Genomic DNA, 17,023 nt, shown 5'->3' on the forward strand with positions numbered 1-17,023 from the left:
CATTTTGTTTCATTCACGTTTGAAGCACTTAAAAAAAATAAAATCTACTAGTGGGGGGAGAGAAACAACAATCTTCTGTGGGTACTAAAGGAAAATAATTCAAGAATCCTTAAAGGAGACTGAAGATGAAAGCAAAGCATACACTGATAGAGAAGGGTAGAGAATGAAGCTTCTCACCAACGCTGACAGAACAGCACAGCAGCACTGTAACTTCACCATATGTTTTGGAGTTTTACATATCAGATTTCTGCAGTCTACGAAGATGACAATTCCTGTTTCATTGACTATCAATTCCAATACATATAATTTTTCTCTGCGCTCCTCTATGATGAGCTCCTAAGGCTCCAGTGCATTCATTCATAAACTACTCCTCAAAGTGCCATGAAGGAAAGAGACACCCTGTAAAAACAGGAGGGATCTGAGACCAAGACATTTCAAAGGTTGTGCAGGGAGCCCACAGCAGTAGTGGACTGCCCTTTTCCCTCATTTCCAGTTCAGTTCCCACCAGCTGAGCTCCAGCCCATTTCTGTGGCTGTAACATCACTCAGTTGTTTCTAGTTGCACTACAAAAGGCAGCTACCTGAAGCAAAATGTAGGCAAATTTCATTTCAGAAGAATATGCTAATGTACTTACCATGCTAGAAACTGGAAACAAGCCTTTTTGTCCTCTTTTTATGTTGTCCTTCACCTCCCAATTCATGTTGATCTGTTCTGACATCCAGAATTGCATAATCCTGTAATGGTTACAGAAAACCACCACTGAACTGTACCCAAGCTATGAGCAGGGCAGTTCTCTGCCAGCCTACTATGTGGCATAGATCTCAGAATGTTTTCTTAATTCAAAAACATGCAAAAGTGTTTTTTGGTGTTTTTTGAATGGGCAGATGTGCAATAGAAGTAGCTTCAGTCTACGCAGAGAGCATTGCAGCAATCCTCTCTCTCCATAAGGATTCCTTGATGCCCATGACATCAGAAAAGGACACATTCTGGAATGTCAGAGCAGCCCATCACATGCTGGAGGTTACTAAGGACTTGAACTTCCCTCTCACTACTGAATTTGTGTAATATGCTTCCTCATTTCAGATATTGTAACACACCATCACATTACCCACACAGTTAAATCTAAAAATTTCATTCACCAACATTACTAGCTAGGTTCCAATTCTGCTCTTCAAAAGTTAGAGACAGTTTCGCTAAAGCCAACCAATTTTGCTGAGTTTAGCATGGACAAAATGTGTTTGTTACACATTTTAGTAAAATACTGTAGAGTATTTTTAAAGAGCATTGTTAAAACTATAAACTTTTAGAAGCCTATGCTTGTGATGCAAAATACTTTTAAAGTTATTTATAAAATTGTATTCAACTCAAGCAGCAAAAAAAAAAAAAAAATCAGCTATTCATGGTGCTTAACAAATGATTTGTATAACAAAAGTTGAATCCACTCCTGCTATTTTATACCTACTCTGATAATACAATATGCATCTCATGGCACTGCTCTAGTTTCCAAACACAGGGCAGAACATACCACTAAGGAATGGTTTTTGTCTTTTGCCTTATCTATTTTTAAATGCAGAACCAGAAACACCATTCATTCTGAACTCCACTTTTAAATACTGTGTTATGCTTATATGATTAAAGTAAAAAAAAAAAAAAAAAAAAAAAAAAAAAGTAAACAGATCTGAATTAAAAATTCATAGCCATGCCTGAGAAACAACTATACTGTTTTACAGTACACCTTGAGAACTACCTCGTTTGGTAAACCACTCATTTTCAGACAAGCATCTCCATACCTTTAAAAACAACACTTAACATTGCACTGTGAAACAGTGCCTTCCCACATCTTAAATCACACATTTAGAAGAGCAGACCATTCAATTTTGAGATGTTAATTTACTTTCTCATATTAATGAAGAAGAAAACACCCTCGAATAGTTGCATTCACTACATTTTAACTTTTCTATTTATGATTGCTTAGCACTCACCATCAGCCTAGATTTAGTTGGTATGATCTATATTCACACCCACAAAATACTCAGAACAGCTTGTTTTTTCAAAATACTGGAGAGACCAATGCTAGACATGGATTCTGCGAGACTGTTTTTCTACTTCAGGACAATCCGAAATCTCAGTATGCAGCTATTGTAGTTTACTTTTTGGAGGTTTTTTTGTTTGTTTGTTTGTTTGTTTTTTGCTATTTTACAAGTAACATTTCAAATTTTTAACATTCTTGAGCTTTGATTTTGCAGGGACTCAGAAAATGTTCATGTGAATACAAAGGCTTACAATGATCAGAACAATAATGTCAAAGTAAAATTTAGTTATTCATCCACATAAAGCTTTACATATCCTCATAATCTCATCTATAGCCTGCGTTCCACACCTTTTTCCATTCACTTTTGCCAAACGCCATTATTACTATGCATTCTCTTCCCTATTTTCTTGAGCTGAAGCATCTCTTTATTTCCAACAGATGTGCACAAACATGCTACTTAAAGTCCCAAATCTCCACAGTAAACTACGTAATTGCTCCATAAACCTATAATATAAGATTCTGTATTAGTTATTTATGTAACTTTCAACATCTACTTGAAGTCTGAAAACCAATTTTCTTTCTGTCTTCTCAGGGCAAATCACACACATAGAATCACAGACTGGCTCAAGCTGGAGGAATCTTGAAGATCATCTACATTCAACCCCCTTGCTATGGACATGATTGCCACCCACTAGCTTAGGCTGCCCAGGGCCCCATCCAATCTGGCTTTGAATACCTTTAGTGATGGAGCATCCACAACCTGTCAAGTCAACCTGTTCCAGCATCTTTCCTACTTAAGATTGGCAGCTCTTTAGATAAACACAGGTAAATCAATCTGTCAGTCTTCTTTCACTTAAGAAAAGTAGTGCTTCACGGGCTCCAACCATTCCTCTGTAGCCTTACTTGGCTGTTCTACCAATGCTTCATCATTTTCTACCATTTTTCTCCAGCAGCAAAAGGGACAAGACAAGACTTACGGCCAAGCGGTTGCACAAAGTAGTATCTGTTTGCATGCAGCAAACTGCTAATCATTCCCAATCTCAATAGTAAAAATAAGTATCCAACCATTAAGTAATGCAAAACTAATACTGGCATTACAGGGCTCCAGTGTGAGCTTCACATCAACCCTAATATGACAAAGATTTAGCAAACTGAAAGAAGTTTCAGAGGCCACACACCCTAGTTATCAGCAAGTCTGTTGCTGATTTACCTATTCCAATCACTCAAAACCACAAAAAATAGAAAACAAACTTACACAAAGACTCAAGTAATCATCTCTGAAAAATCAAAAGCACCACTTCAGTGCAAAATAGTTGTAGTAGGAGTGTTGTAGTTACAACAACTATAATAACTTTCAACTAAAGCCTGTCTCAAGGGACACTGTGCAGATTCATCCCAGAAAAGAATTATTCTTCATTATCATCTCAAGAATAACCTGCTGCTTCCAAATAAGATTTGCTCAAGTCCAGCTCTTGAGGAGACTAAAGAATGCAATCTAGAGTTTTCAACACAAAAGCTGAAAAACTATTTCAACCACAGATATTTACACTTTCTGGTCACAATAGTTACATTCTGCACTAAAGGATTTTTGTTTCATTCTGTCAATCATTTTAACAAAGGTCACAAATTTTCACAGTGAAACTTCCTGAAACAGGAAGTGGTTGCATTTGTCTGCTTTTAAAATACATTTAATTGTTATTTTTGCTTCTCCTCCATGGATTATAACATAACACAGGGACAGGTGAAGAGAATAAAATAAAACCTGCGTCACTCTCCCTGAAGGGGTCACTATGCCTGTTTGGAAACCATTTCATTCTATTCCAACCCTTATTTAGAGTAACTGTTTCTAACATTTTCTAGAATTTAAAATAAAGCATCCAAAATACAGAAAAAGTGACTAGTAAAAAAAATATTTTACCTGTAAATTGTTTTCTGTGACTCTGTTCCACCAAACCATATTGATGGGTACTCCTGTTTTACACCTGTCAGTCAGACAGCCAATAGGGTTCTTTGATTTTCTTGCTTTTGATCCCACCGGAACTATCCTCTCATCCAGCATCCCCAGTCGATACTTCCTGGGCTACGAAAAAGAAGGAGAGAAACCAGGCCACTCCTAACAACCCTCATCTAAAGCTACACTACCTTAGGTGTTACACTGTGATATCATTTCTGAATTGGTGGAATAGGAAACAATTTGCAAGTAAAATTTGTAATTTTTCTGAGACTGTTTCCTTTCAATCCTTACTATTTAGTTGTAATAAACATTTTAAAAAATGAGAAGAATAAACCACACAACTTCAGGGATCAATTATTCATATGCAAATCTTTCCACCAAGCGTCAGCCACTGAAATATGAGTGTGTACATATATACATATATATATAAATATCATATATATACACACAGAAATTCTGTAAAGTAAGTTATTTAAGAAGAAATCTGTATTTCTGACAGATACCTTCAACCACATCATAATACAGAACTCTAATTCTTCCTTCGAGATTTTTTTTTTTTTTTTAACAAAAAACAAGTTATCACTGACTTTTACATGCTTCTTTTTAAGTTAAAATTTGCCATGACTACTTGTCTCCTGAAGATTTCAAGAACAACAACAACAACAAAAAATCAACAAAAACAGGTACAACTAATGACACAGGAACTCAATGATAAAAACGTTTATACTCAAGTTCACATACAAAGAACTAACTTCAGCTACTGCCTCTCCTCTGAGAAATGAAAACCACCACAACAAATGGATAGGAAACTGACTTAAACTTGAGAAAACAAAACATAACTTATGAAGTTGCAGGAGATACTTAAGCCTTAGCAGGAGTTAAACTCGTATCATATTTACAATGATCTCTACACATGAAACTACCTAAAATGCATGAGATGAACATTATATTCAAAACACACTGGAAAAAAAAAAAAGTCTGTTAAAGACTTTTAAGCAGGTGAAGTAGATAAGTTCTCCAAGTTTCTCTAGGCTTTCAAACCAATGTGTACGTTCTTCAACAGTAAATACAACCAGAAGAAATATTTCAGAACACATACACAAACAAAATCTTGGTCTAAATATATATATTAGAGCAAAAATTAGACTGAATTGCGAGGGCTGGTTTGTTTTTCTTCTGCTTTTTGACATAAGAGTGCAACCATCATCATCTAGATATATCTTTTCATTAATGAGAGCTTAACTTACCTTTATTCAGGTATCTATTTCATCTGGCAACTTAGAAATCTTAGCAAGAAGTACTCTGGTAATGCATTTTAAAAACAGTTTTTCAGGAAACAAGATGACATTTTTAATTGGAAAAGTTTTCCATACAAATTGAACAAGGTCTGCTCTGGAAGTAATGCTTTCTTATGTTATTTCACTGGTCCACAACATCAGAGACTGATGATGTTGGTATGGCAGTAAAACCTTCCCATCAATATTGCATTACATTTTGTTACTGTGCAACAGATGGCAGCAGAGGAGCAGTCTGACAAAACGGCATAGAACATGGAAGAGAATATGAAGCAAAAGTGTGTCACTGAATTCCTCCACGTGGAAAAAATGGCACCCACTGGCATTCACTGATGCTTGTTCAACGTTTATGGAGACCAAACAGGAGATATGAGCACAGTGAAGTGATGAGTGGTGCATTTTAGAAGCAACACAAAAGACAAGCACCATTCCAGATGGCCAGGCAGATCTTGTTCTTTATTTTTATTTTTTTAATTTTTAAAAAGCACACCATGCAGGCTCTTGATTCTTGACAGGGAAAACATACATCTAATGATAGTGACTATGCTGAAAGATAGTGTTTTGTAGTTTAGAATTTGCTCTATCAGATAGTGTTATTGTGCTCTTTGTATCTGTTGTAATTTTCATGGAAAAAATAGGATGCATTACTTTCAGAGCAACCTATATAAAATACAGGACATGACTAGCATGAAATGGCTGAAAACCCAAAACTGATCTACTGGTTTAATTCTCTGAAGCCTTTTGGGCTGAAAGCTTTGGAAAGAATTAATGCTGGGACAAGCCACCAATAGCTCATCTGCCCATAAAAGAACAAGAAGCCCAACACTGACCACGAGCTACAGAGGCAATAAACTGAACAAAGATCAAGTTAATCAATTTCCATAACAATTAACAGGACTGAATTTCAGTTACAATAAGAAATTTGGTAAATTGTGATGGGTAAGTACAACATCCTCTCATAATTCAAATGTAAACTGATTGCAGTAGAGCTAGATATAGGTTGTTTATGGGGAGGATCACTCCACTGTTCAACAACTTGCCATCTTAGTAATTAAAAGAAGACTAGTAATATCTTGAATGGTAAAAATTTTAACATCTGAGAAACAAGATATACAAATAATACTGAACGTTAGAGGGAGACTAGAGTATAGTATGTTATTTTCTTAGGATGGCTTTTGGAAATAATAGCATCATGAAGGAAATCTCCTGATGTTTACACCAGCTTCTCCATCTCTCTCAACGTTCTCTCAAGTGCAAGGCACCGTCTGATCCAGATTTTAGGACTACAGTGCAGTGCTCCATCACATTCCTATTCACAAAGGGTTTCTGACTTCTTAGTATTAAAAGGTGATCTATAAACATTTGGAAAAGGAGAACCAAAACAAAAGAGGAACTGAGCCAATGTGGAAGGAGATTATTTCCTTTTCAATGGAATACAAATTCCTGGCAAGAGAATGAAACTATTTTAGGCTTTGAAGGAACACTGGAGGCTGAGAGAGAAACAACAGTTAATTCTATGCCATAAAGCAATATTAAGCAAATGTGAGTTCTCACGCTGCTAGTCCACAGCCTTACTGAAAAAAAAAGTAAAAAGTCAAAGGGTGATTGGATGAGATAAAATTGAAGATTGCTTTCATTATCCATTACAAAACATTATCAGAAGATTACAAGGCCAGAAGATTACAATTACAGAAAGACATTAAAAGATGGACAATACAGCATTAACATTTGGAAAAAAAACTGTTTGCACTGAAATCATTCTAAATTGTAATGATTTTCAATAAGAACAATGGCATCCAAATCAGAAACTCAATCTGAGCTTATATAAGAGTAGAAAACAAACCGTCTGCCAAAAGGAGAGATTCTATAGAAATGAAAGAACAAGAGACTGAGCAGTTTGGAAAAGAATATCAAGTTTTCTATATCCCTGCCTCCTACACAGGGCAATTAATAAAACAGAAACAGAGCACTGCACCTTAGAAATCAACATGCACCAATCATTTCCAAACTGATGCATCTATCTGAAAAACAGAGGCATAACCACCTACACAAACAAGCCCAATTTATTGGCATGGGGACAACTCTTTTGGAAAGTTACAAAAGAAATTGCACTTTTGTCTTTCATAAACTCCTTCTGTAATGTAAAAGACAAACAAATCTGTTCAACCATACAAACAAAGAGACATCTCAGCACTTTTTTTTTTTTTTTTTTTCCTTTTAGGAAGGTGGCTATAGCATCTGAATACCTAATCTCTAAGCATACATTTCTCAAACTAGTTTGCAGCTCTCAAGATGGTTACATATTCCTAAAGAGTTGCAAAAGGTCAATAAAACATCACCCTTGCTTAAAAATGAAAAATAAGGTAACATTTTATATTGTAGTTTAAGAGGAAAAAATAACAAAATAAAGTTATTACAAGGCAATACTCAAAGAGTTTAGTTCCTCCGGGGCACAGAAGCAAGTAGTAGTAGTAACTTCTGGTTGCAAGTGTTTACATGAGGAAGGGAACAGCTAAGTACATCTAATTGCTAGCAACACCTTGGATCCCCAGGGTGAGAAGGGTAAGCATTTTCAACCACAGCTAATAATTATAATCCTTGCCCTGTAAAAATCAAGCTGTTGCCAGCAATTAATGCTAGAAAGCTATTGGTTCTCATGATTAGAGGGAAGGTGTTATACTGGGAAAGATAAACCCCAAAAGTCTTAGAAACATTACACTTAGAAACATTACTACTCTAAAACCAATAAGGATCAGTGTAGCATTCTTCGCATCAGAACACTACTACAGATGAGTAACTTAATTAACCCACGCTAGAAAATTTTCCTCAAGTCAGCTTAATTAATTCTCCCATTCATTCAAAATGAAGCCTGGAAACGTGTTTAGCAGGTCTATTTTCTTCCTACAATCTGCTGCAACAAAGCTAAGCCTCACCCCTAGTTTCTCCTGTTTCACAGAGAAGGCAAGGCAAGTAGTGTGTGGTAGGTAATGTCACACTTCGTCCTTCCAGTTCAGCAGTTGGATACATCAATGTTATGAAGCTACCCTAAAGAGCAAGAAAACTAAAGAAAAGGCTTAATAAGATTCAAACTATAAATACTCATCCTGTCTAACAATTTTTATGTAATATTTAAGTCTGGATAACAGCATATCAAACTAAAGAATTTCAAAGTTATGAACTACTGAAGATATGTAGTTAGACTATTCAAGATCACTTATGTTTCAAATAATGGTTGGGTGTTTTTTTTTTTTTGCTTAAAAATGCACTTACCTATGAAGGACTTTAAACATTAGATTTACAAGACAATTTCTACATCAAAACACACACAGTTTAGCACACAAACATGTGAGCAGGCCACAGTGTTTTAAAACTGTTGTGAATAATCCGAGCTCTGGTAAGTCTACGTGCATATACTAAAGCAAACACTCATTCTTCCCCATCTCAAGATGAATCAAGTAGCACTACTTTAACACATTTTAAAAGTTATTGCAGTAGCATTAACCAGGATTAATCTGTTGTACAGCGAGTTGATTTGTGTCTTGTGTACAAACACGCACTGTCCAACAGGAAAGTCTGAGTGTCCTTATCTTAATTTTGCAGTAGCGTAAAAACAATAAGAAATATGAGATTTTCATTTCAAATGTTGACTTTCTTTGTTAGAGGTTTTTTGTTTGTTTCTTTTTAAAGAAAATGTTACTGGAAAATAGACCATTATAAAGATTAAACATTCAGCTTTTGTGCTAGAGTACTGAAACTGAACAAGCATTTTTATATTCTTTCTTAAAAAATAAGAGCATGAAAGCTAACTATAAAACAAGAACTCCTTTGTAGAGCTTGCAAAGGACTCCTGAACAGCTAGCTTAGGAGCTACTTTGTCCTTCCTTCCAGCAGCTGTCATCAGTGGTATTTTCACCCAGTGGCCATAACATGAGTAGTAAGTTCTACAAAGTATTACATCTGAATATTAGGCTACTTTTAGCAACCACACCTAAAAGATGTGCAAGCTGGTAATATGAATAAGAGAAGCTGTCTTACCATTACTTCGTAAGCCTTGCAGCTAGTATTGCTACAAGTCTTTCATGTGGTTTAGAATTTTGCTAAGCAAGACAGTCTCTCCACTTCCTATTTCATTACAATTTCTCATTGGCACACAGGCAGCCTACTCTTGTTTTCCTTATCTCAACATCTGAAGGTTGGTTGTTTTTTTTTTTTACTACGAAATCCACAAAAAAAAAAAAAAAAAAAAGGAGATTTTTGATCTAAAAGTTGAAACTCAAAGTATGGTGACTTTTTCTTGTATGTTTAAAAAATTTGGAAATTTTAACGCTGAAAATGTTTGCACATTTACAGTTCTAACGTTTATGTTATATATTGAGATTTCATACACACTTCCATCTGTAAACTCTCTCCTCCTTGGTTTTTTTTTGTTTTAATTGTTCATAAAACGTTGATCTTTACAGGGGATAGAACTTCAAACTAGTTGAAAAGTGTCATGAAAAGATAGTAAATAAAATAAATATTCTTCTGCTCAAAGAAAATCAAAATGTGCAGCGTGGCATGAAAACAACTCTTACTCCACAGCAAATATATTTAATCATTGCAACATGTAAATTTTGTTTCAACCAAATTTAAAGGTGAAAGCTTCAACAGACTGGGTAATACACCAAGTATTTTAATCCATAGCAAAGGAAAACTTTTGAGGAGCACCTACTAAACCCAGTGTATTTCAGGAGTATGTAAGCTGACATGACATGAAAACTGTGAAAAGTTCAGAAGGAACTATGGAAAATTGACAAATTTTAGTCATGACTCAAATTTTGCAGACTAATTAGGTTGAGTAAGGTGTGAAACAAAAACAACTGAAAGCTAGCACACATTTAGATACATGACAAACTCCCTGCTAAGAAATTAAAACTATCTGATGAACTGAAATGAGCTGGCTTTCCTTTGCTACAGAAAACACTTCTACGTGAAAAAGACTTGCCAGAGTACCACCAAAAGCATAGGGAAAAGGACTAAAGACTTTGATGCAGCTTTATTTACTAACCATATGTTTTGTATACTTTTCTTGCTGCTTTAAGTATTTGAATACTATCTTCAACAAGTTTAAGAAATCTTTCAGTTAATTTACTGCAAATCATCTCTACATGAATCTTAACATAGAAAGAATCAAAAGTGTATAAAAATAAACAAAAGCACCCTGCTTGTTTAAATTAAATTTGTAGTTTGTGGGGAGCACCTGACAAAGTCTAGATGGCTAACAGAAAAAATACACTTAAAAAACAGAGAGCAAGGGTAGCTTTGAAATATTAGATGTCTGTGAGTCCACACAGTCTATCTGACCCACTTAGACATAAAACCCAAACCAGCAAAGCTGTTATTAATGTAGCTCCTTCAGGCTACATTATTAAATCATCTTACTCTGCTCTTTTCCTTCAAGGTGGCTCAACAATAGGGTGAGGCAACAAAAACATAAGAACTCATCACTATAAGCAGCATGAAGCATTCCTAAAATAAAGTGCCTCAATAACAAGAGTTCTCACATGATAACCACTAATCCACACACAAAACCCAAAGTAAGCGAAGAATCCACTCAGTATCATATTTTTGAGTGTGACATACATAGAATACACTAAGACAACAACATTATGCAGAACAATTTCATTATGCAATAGTTCCAAAGGAAACAGTAAAGCAGGTCAGACATCATACCCTTAAAACACATCTTAGATAGAGAACTTTGTACTACCTGCAAATATTTGTTAGTTTTCTTTACATCATAACCTGTTCTATATTCCTCCAACTCTATGTACAGCCCAGGTGCACCATGAGGTGTGTGCAGCCAAAATTCTGCAGTTCACAACACAGTGACACAAGGTGGCATTTGGCAATGACCTCTCAGCTACTCAGAATACACTTCATCTCTTTGAACTGGTATTCAGACCATGAAACATGGAACAATCTTCAGTAAAAGTAAATAAAGCAAAACCAAACACAGCATGCTTGTCTCTTCAATGAGCACCACTGAATAAAATACAGATGTAGTAGCGAGAAGTATCAAGATGGAGTTGAGATGGGGCACTGGAAAAAAATACAGCTTCCCAAATGGTAACAAAGCTAGATGGAGGGAAGAACGCTCTGAGATACAGCTTAGATCTTATAAATTTGTATTCTACGGCACCTGGAGTTATTTATTTTTTTTTTCTTTAAAAAGAGAAACTCTCCTTGTACTCCTTAAAAAGAGTTTGCATTTATGTAGACCAGCTTTACAGGAAGTTTTTTTGCTTCAAAACTTTGCTCTCTGAGTATTTCTTACTTCTGATCAAAGTACACGAATAAAGAAGTCCACCGCACAACCTCCACCTGCCATGGATCTCTAGAAAGACACCAAATAGCAGTCTGTTCTGAAAGAACGTCAGTCCAGATCATCTCTCCTACACTTTCCATTCTAATCTAGTTTGGAGTCTGTTACTCTTGGCTTGTAGTCAGCTAAAACCAGTGGAAGGAGTTCTAAAAAAAATTCTGCAAAACACATACAATTAACATCACAATTGCACTGAAGTACAATTCACTGCAGCAAACCAGCTCTCTCCTTGCAGCCTGGGAACTAACAGCAATCCCCACGTTAAGGGCTCTCCTCCTCTACATGTTCAGAGTCCAAAATGGAAATAAACCAGCATCAGCAACTTTTCTGAAGAGTTCAGTTTCCATGAGGATTGAAGGTATATAAGAAAATAAAATGAATGTAAACAATGTTTTTTATTATCCTATAAGGCTGACCAGTACAACTCTTTAGTCCAGATTGGTAGTAACAGTCTCAGAACAAATTTAAGCAAAAAATTTCATCACGTATTTTTGATCTTTTCATATCAAATGGTCATTCCCTTAGCACCAGATTCTCATCGGTTACGTTGTGTGTATTTTTAATGAACTGCTTACCAGAACCAAAATGCAAACAAATGAGTTTTCCAACTCATTCCAAGATTATTTCCAGGTTTATAAAAGAACATTTTTCTAGATAAAAATCAAAATTCAATTTTGGAAAAAACACCCAAGAACTTCACATTCAAAATGCTAAGCTTTTTTTTTTTTTTTTTTTTTCCCCAAACATAACCCGTATTTGAATAAAAAACAAAATAAGAAGTGTAACATCATTATTCTCAGGAAAGAGGGTTAGTCTGTCACTAACTCTAGCTGTTGTTCCATGCTTCACAAATCCTACTTGTGCATTGTAAGTTAATACTTACCTGAAAATCTCTTATAGGAAATTCACTTTAAGGTTGCTTGTCTTACTGCATGTAGAATTACAACAACCGGACAGTAAATCCAGCAGGGTTTACAGTTGACAGAACCTCCATCAAGGCTCCATCTATAGAAATACTTAGCTCCTTTGATTTCATTTTTAAGTATCCTATAAAATGTCTTTAAATAGTAATCTTATCTTTCCTGGAATCTAAAATTGAAATGCAATTTAATAATTTCTAGACAGAGAAAACAATGTATATGAACATTCTCGAAGATAAAGAATTATTTTAACTTTTTAAACAAACAAAAAGATTAAATGTTTCTAAAAGCTGTAACCAACATTTTAAGCATAAGAATAATCATAAGCAATTTCAATAGCCCAACTACACTGACTAGTTTCAAAAAACAAAACTTATTAAAAAGCAAGAATATTCAAAATTATAATCAAGTCATTTTTTTATACTTCATTATCAAATGTAAATTCACACGGCTTGCCCACTATTAGAGGGTTGCCAGGATAACATCATCAGTAATAAATCACTAATAAAGAAGTAATAAATTTAACTTCATTAAAGATATCCACATAAATAGTTTCTACAAAAAATGTGTAATGTGGTTTTAAATAACACAAAAGTTCAGACAATTGCAAACAATTCTATATACTTAGAATACCACAGTTCTAATTTGTAAAGCAAAACAATTACTCTTTATTCACTTACCAGGACTGTATTATATCTGTCCTCCAAGTCAGTGATAAACGAAGGAAATGCTGGTTTTGCCAGCTAGTTCAGAACAAACAAAACCTTAGCCCTGTGCTCTTAGCAAGAAAATGGAAAGTTTTTGTTTTGTTTTTTTTTAAGCAGTAGATGTTATAAACACCTACACTTCAGTCAGTCACCAAGGCTCCCTTTAGAGTCAATGAACAGAAACATGCACTCCTAGGTGGCCATCTAGCTTGTGTTACAGCAGGTAGCAAACACTGGCCAGTTAAGGCATGTTGCTCAAGCTCTAAATAAAACCAAGTTACTGAGGTGGAGGCAAATCACATAAGTTTTCAAATATTCAGCACTCAAGCATCTGATTCAAGGAAATTACTTAACGCATTTGAACATGATGCTCAAAATGTACTAAAAATATTGAGAAACAATGTCCAAGATAGTTTGCAAAGTATCTTCTGGTGGTCAAAGTCAGACAGCCACATCAGAATTGAGATTAATTTCTTGGGGCTCTACAAATCAAGTATTAACCACCTAAATCAGCCACTGACATGGGTCTTATGTAGCATGTTTTTCTCAGTATCAGTCAAGCGCTCCTTCAGGCTGCTCATCGCTCTCTGCTGACTATAGAGGGAGCCTGGATGCCTAGATTTTAAGACAGTTCAGGTCATATTAGATGAAAACCTCCCCATTACCAGCATTACTTATCAACATTTGCACAGATATACATTACAAGATAGAATTCATAATCAACAATAAATGATTAATATTCAAAGCAAAGCCTCTTTCAGTTAATGCCAGTTATGTCTGAAATATTAATTGGGAAAAAAAAATCCGTTTTCATAATCTCTTGGTATTACTTTTGTAGCAAGTGGTTTAATTGCTGATTCTTTCTTGGGGAAAAGAGAAAGTCAGAAAAGATTCTTCATTAGTATTTGAGCTTTATGTTATTCGAGCTTTCTCTTTGCATCCATTTTGCACTAATTAATTTCAAAGTTCTTTAGTGTTAGAAGCAGTGGTCCTTTTAGCATACTTTCGTACGATAGATCATTTTCTTTTGTATATATGTTTTACATACATACAAATACACACCCACACATACATAGTGCTTGCAGACGAAGTTTAAAGAGGAAATATAAGATTTTCATTCTTACTCTCCTCAGTAAATAGGTAGGCACATGTCAAGTTATTTAAATGAAACTGCCAGTGCTCTCTAGCTGGCATTAAAGAAGGGGACAATTCAGCAATTCCATGTAGTTTTGATATTGGGAAGTGATCCTTCTACAACTGTACTTTACTTCAAGAAAAAAAAAAGTTTGATGGGCCAACTGTGGCCATTATCTTTAAGCTTCACCTGGAGGAATAATAAAAAGCTTATTTGCCAACATGTAAAGGTCATAAGCATGCTGATATAGTGCAAATTCAAGAAAAAGATATTCTTGACTACAGGAAAGTTCAGGATCACATGGCAAGTAAGAAGCAAAAGATGAAAGTCATAAGTGAAAGTAAAACCTGATAATCGGTTAGGAAAATAAACTCTTTTTTTTTTTTAATATATGAGACAATTCAGGAAAAAAAAAATAGTTCTAATGTTTAAAAAAAAAAGATAAGATTATTTCTCTTCCTCCAGCCACTGTGTCTGTAAGCACACAATTGGTAAACAGCACAGCCTGAGCTGGCACAGATGTTTGAAAAAGCACTGTCTAGTATTCAAAAAGATTTTTCCATACAAATTAGAGAGAAAAAGTACCAAGCCCAGAATTCCCAATATTATCATCATAAAATTATCATAAAATATTATCATCATTTCAAACTGAATGCATTTCAAACTAAGAATTACTTTAACATCGTGGACAAATAAATAGTGGAATTATTCCTGTGTTCAGAATTTGTACCATGAAGGCACAAGATAAATCACATGCAAGTCTTAGAATAATAAAAATTATTTGTTTTCAAATTTAAAAGACTATGCTTTTTTTCACATTTAAAGCATTTTTATAAAATTCATAAATGCTTGGAATATTTTGCAATAGTAGCATCTTGCATAGCAACACTTAAAAAAGATCTCAAATCAGCAGTGAAATATTAAAATTAATCTAGTAGTATTAGAAGATTCATTCTTATTTCACTACTAGTTCAACTAGTTCAGTTTATTCTCAATCTTATTCCCTCTCAACTCAAATACAAACATTCTGCTTAAGCTTTAGTTACTGCCTACCTTTCTCCTTTGAGACACACTGAGGGCAGCAAAGTCATTAAACAAGGATGAATTTGGTGAAGCTAGCGGATCTGTAGAAGGAACGCAAGACAACATGTTATACACTCCCAATATTAAAAAGAAAGCTTAAAGTTTTTAATGTTTGAATGGAAGAAATACTTCAGACAAAATTATGTTTAGCAAGCACACGGAAAAATGGCAGTATTTGTCAGATTTCATGCAACAGCACAAATGAAATGGTGCTTATTAACAGAACTTATTACATTCAATTGCTCGATCCTACTTAATGTTCATCCAACATTTCAAAGCCTTTATCTCTAGCTACCTGAAATTAACTTTGATTTACCAAATAATATGGATGCTCTTTGTCACGTACGAATTTCAACCACAACTAAAGATAGCAAGAGTCCACATTCTACTAGCAGCTTTTTTACTGCTTTTTCTTTGTCCCTACGCAAAACTGAAGAACCAAATTTATATAAATATACACACAACACAACAACAATCACAGATGCAATTTAAACACAAAAATCCAAACCAAATATATTTAACTATCAAATTAAGACATTAATGTCACCTGTTAAAACAGTAACGTTTTAACAAACACTCTTCAGTATTAATACATACTCCTTTAAAGGTTAATTCTACAAGTGAAGGAGAACAAAGGACCACAGACGTAACAGAATTTAACGTTCCTTTCAGAACTCAGTCTGGTTTCTCTCCTTCACATGCATCAGCATCGCTATCTGTCCTGTCACACAGGCAGCAGAACTCCACTGCAATGAATAGCTAATTGTTTAGCAGCACAAAGCACAAAACCTACTGGAAATGAAATAGGAGGAAGAAAAACAAAAACAAATTTTGACTTTCAAATTAATTTTCTTAGGCATAGATACTACCATGCTTAAAAAAAAAAAAAGCTGTGAGCATAATATAAATAGCATTCGACACACAAATGGACTTCTACAACTCATACAGCAATTTTCAGCACAGAAAATGTTAACAGTACTCTCTTATTGAAAGAAGTTGGTTTGACAGTAACAGCTGAAATCATCTGCAGTGCCTGTTATAATTTGGAAAGGAATTCATAAAAGCACATCATGGAAGTTCAATACACTTTTCATAGTAGTCTAGTGAACTCGTAGGCCTGCACTGTGGAGATATATTATTTGGTTGAAACACATTCCCAATAACAAGAAAAACATTGGAAGTAAATTACTGCTTACAGGACAAAATTGAGTATCTCTTAGGATTTGTCACTTATGTCATAAATTCCACAAAAAATGTACTCCCTTAAGATTAAAACCCCGTATATTCATTCTATAGAGTAATTGCCATGAACAGCACAATAAAAAGGAATATTACTGTGGACTAACATAAACACTTACTTAAGCTATCAGTGCTTTATAGTGGTTATCTAAACTAGCATCTAATTTGATGTGAGAAAACCTGATAATGTTTGCAGTGGGTTTTTTTGTTTGTTTGTTTTTGAAATTTTCTTGTTTTGTTACTTAGGTTTTCCCCACAGCAAAAAAAGAAGGCTGAAAATTTATGAGTTCTGTA

General features: G+C 34.7%; 1 protein-coding gene and 1 long non-coding RNA gene across 7 annotated transcripts in view; one reads left to right on the forward strand and one right to left on the reverse strand.

Annotated features, from left to right (window-relative positions):
- PAN3 (poly(A) specific ribonuclease subunit PAN3) overlaps positions 1 to 17,023 on the reverse strand; it is a 75,444-nt gene that overhangs the window by 35,625 nt on the left and 22,796 nt on the right. For 5 of the 6 annotated variants that reach the window (XR_016463219.1, XM_090133709.1, XM_090133731.1 and 2 more), the window contains 3 exons: positions 15,461 to 15,531; positions 13,246 to 13,308; positions 3,951 to 4,112 (listed from right to left, as the gene is read on the reverse strand). Coding sequence is in view for 5 of the 6 variants with exons in the window: in XM_090133709.1 (XP_089989835.1) it covers positions 3,951 to 4,112; positions 13,246 to 13,308; positions 15,461 to 15,531 (296 nt within the window). In the remaining variant the exon portion in view is untranslated. The remainder of the gene's footprint in view (positions 1 to 3,950; positions 4,113 to 13,245; positions 13,309 to 15,460; positions 15,532 to 17,023) is intronic. The other variant, XM_090133721.1, reaches the window with a different exon arrangement.
- Positions 993 to 8,182, forward strand: LOC149920255 (uncharacterized). Its single transcript, XR_016463237.1, has 3 exons — positions 993 to 1,061; positions 2,625 to 2,857; positions 7,503 to 8,182. It is a non-coding gene; the product is annotated as an uncharacterized LOC149920255 (long non-coding RNA).

The sequence above is a fragment of the Phasianus colchicus genome, chromosome 1 (genome assembly GCF_987193195.1).
Source record: "Phasianus colchicus chromosome 1, bPhaCol1.hap1.1, whole genome shotgun sequence".
In the NCBI taxonomy this organism is placed as follows: domain Eukaryota; kingdom Metazoa; phylum Chordata; class Aves; order Galliformes; family Phasianidae; genus Phasianus; species Phasianus colchicus.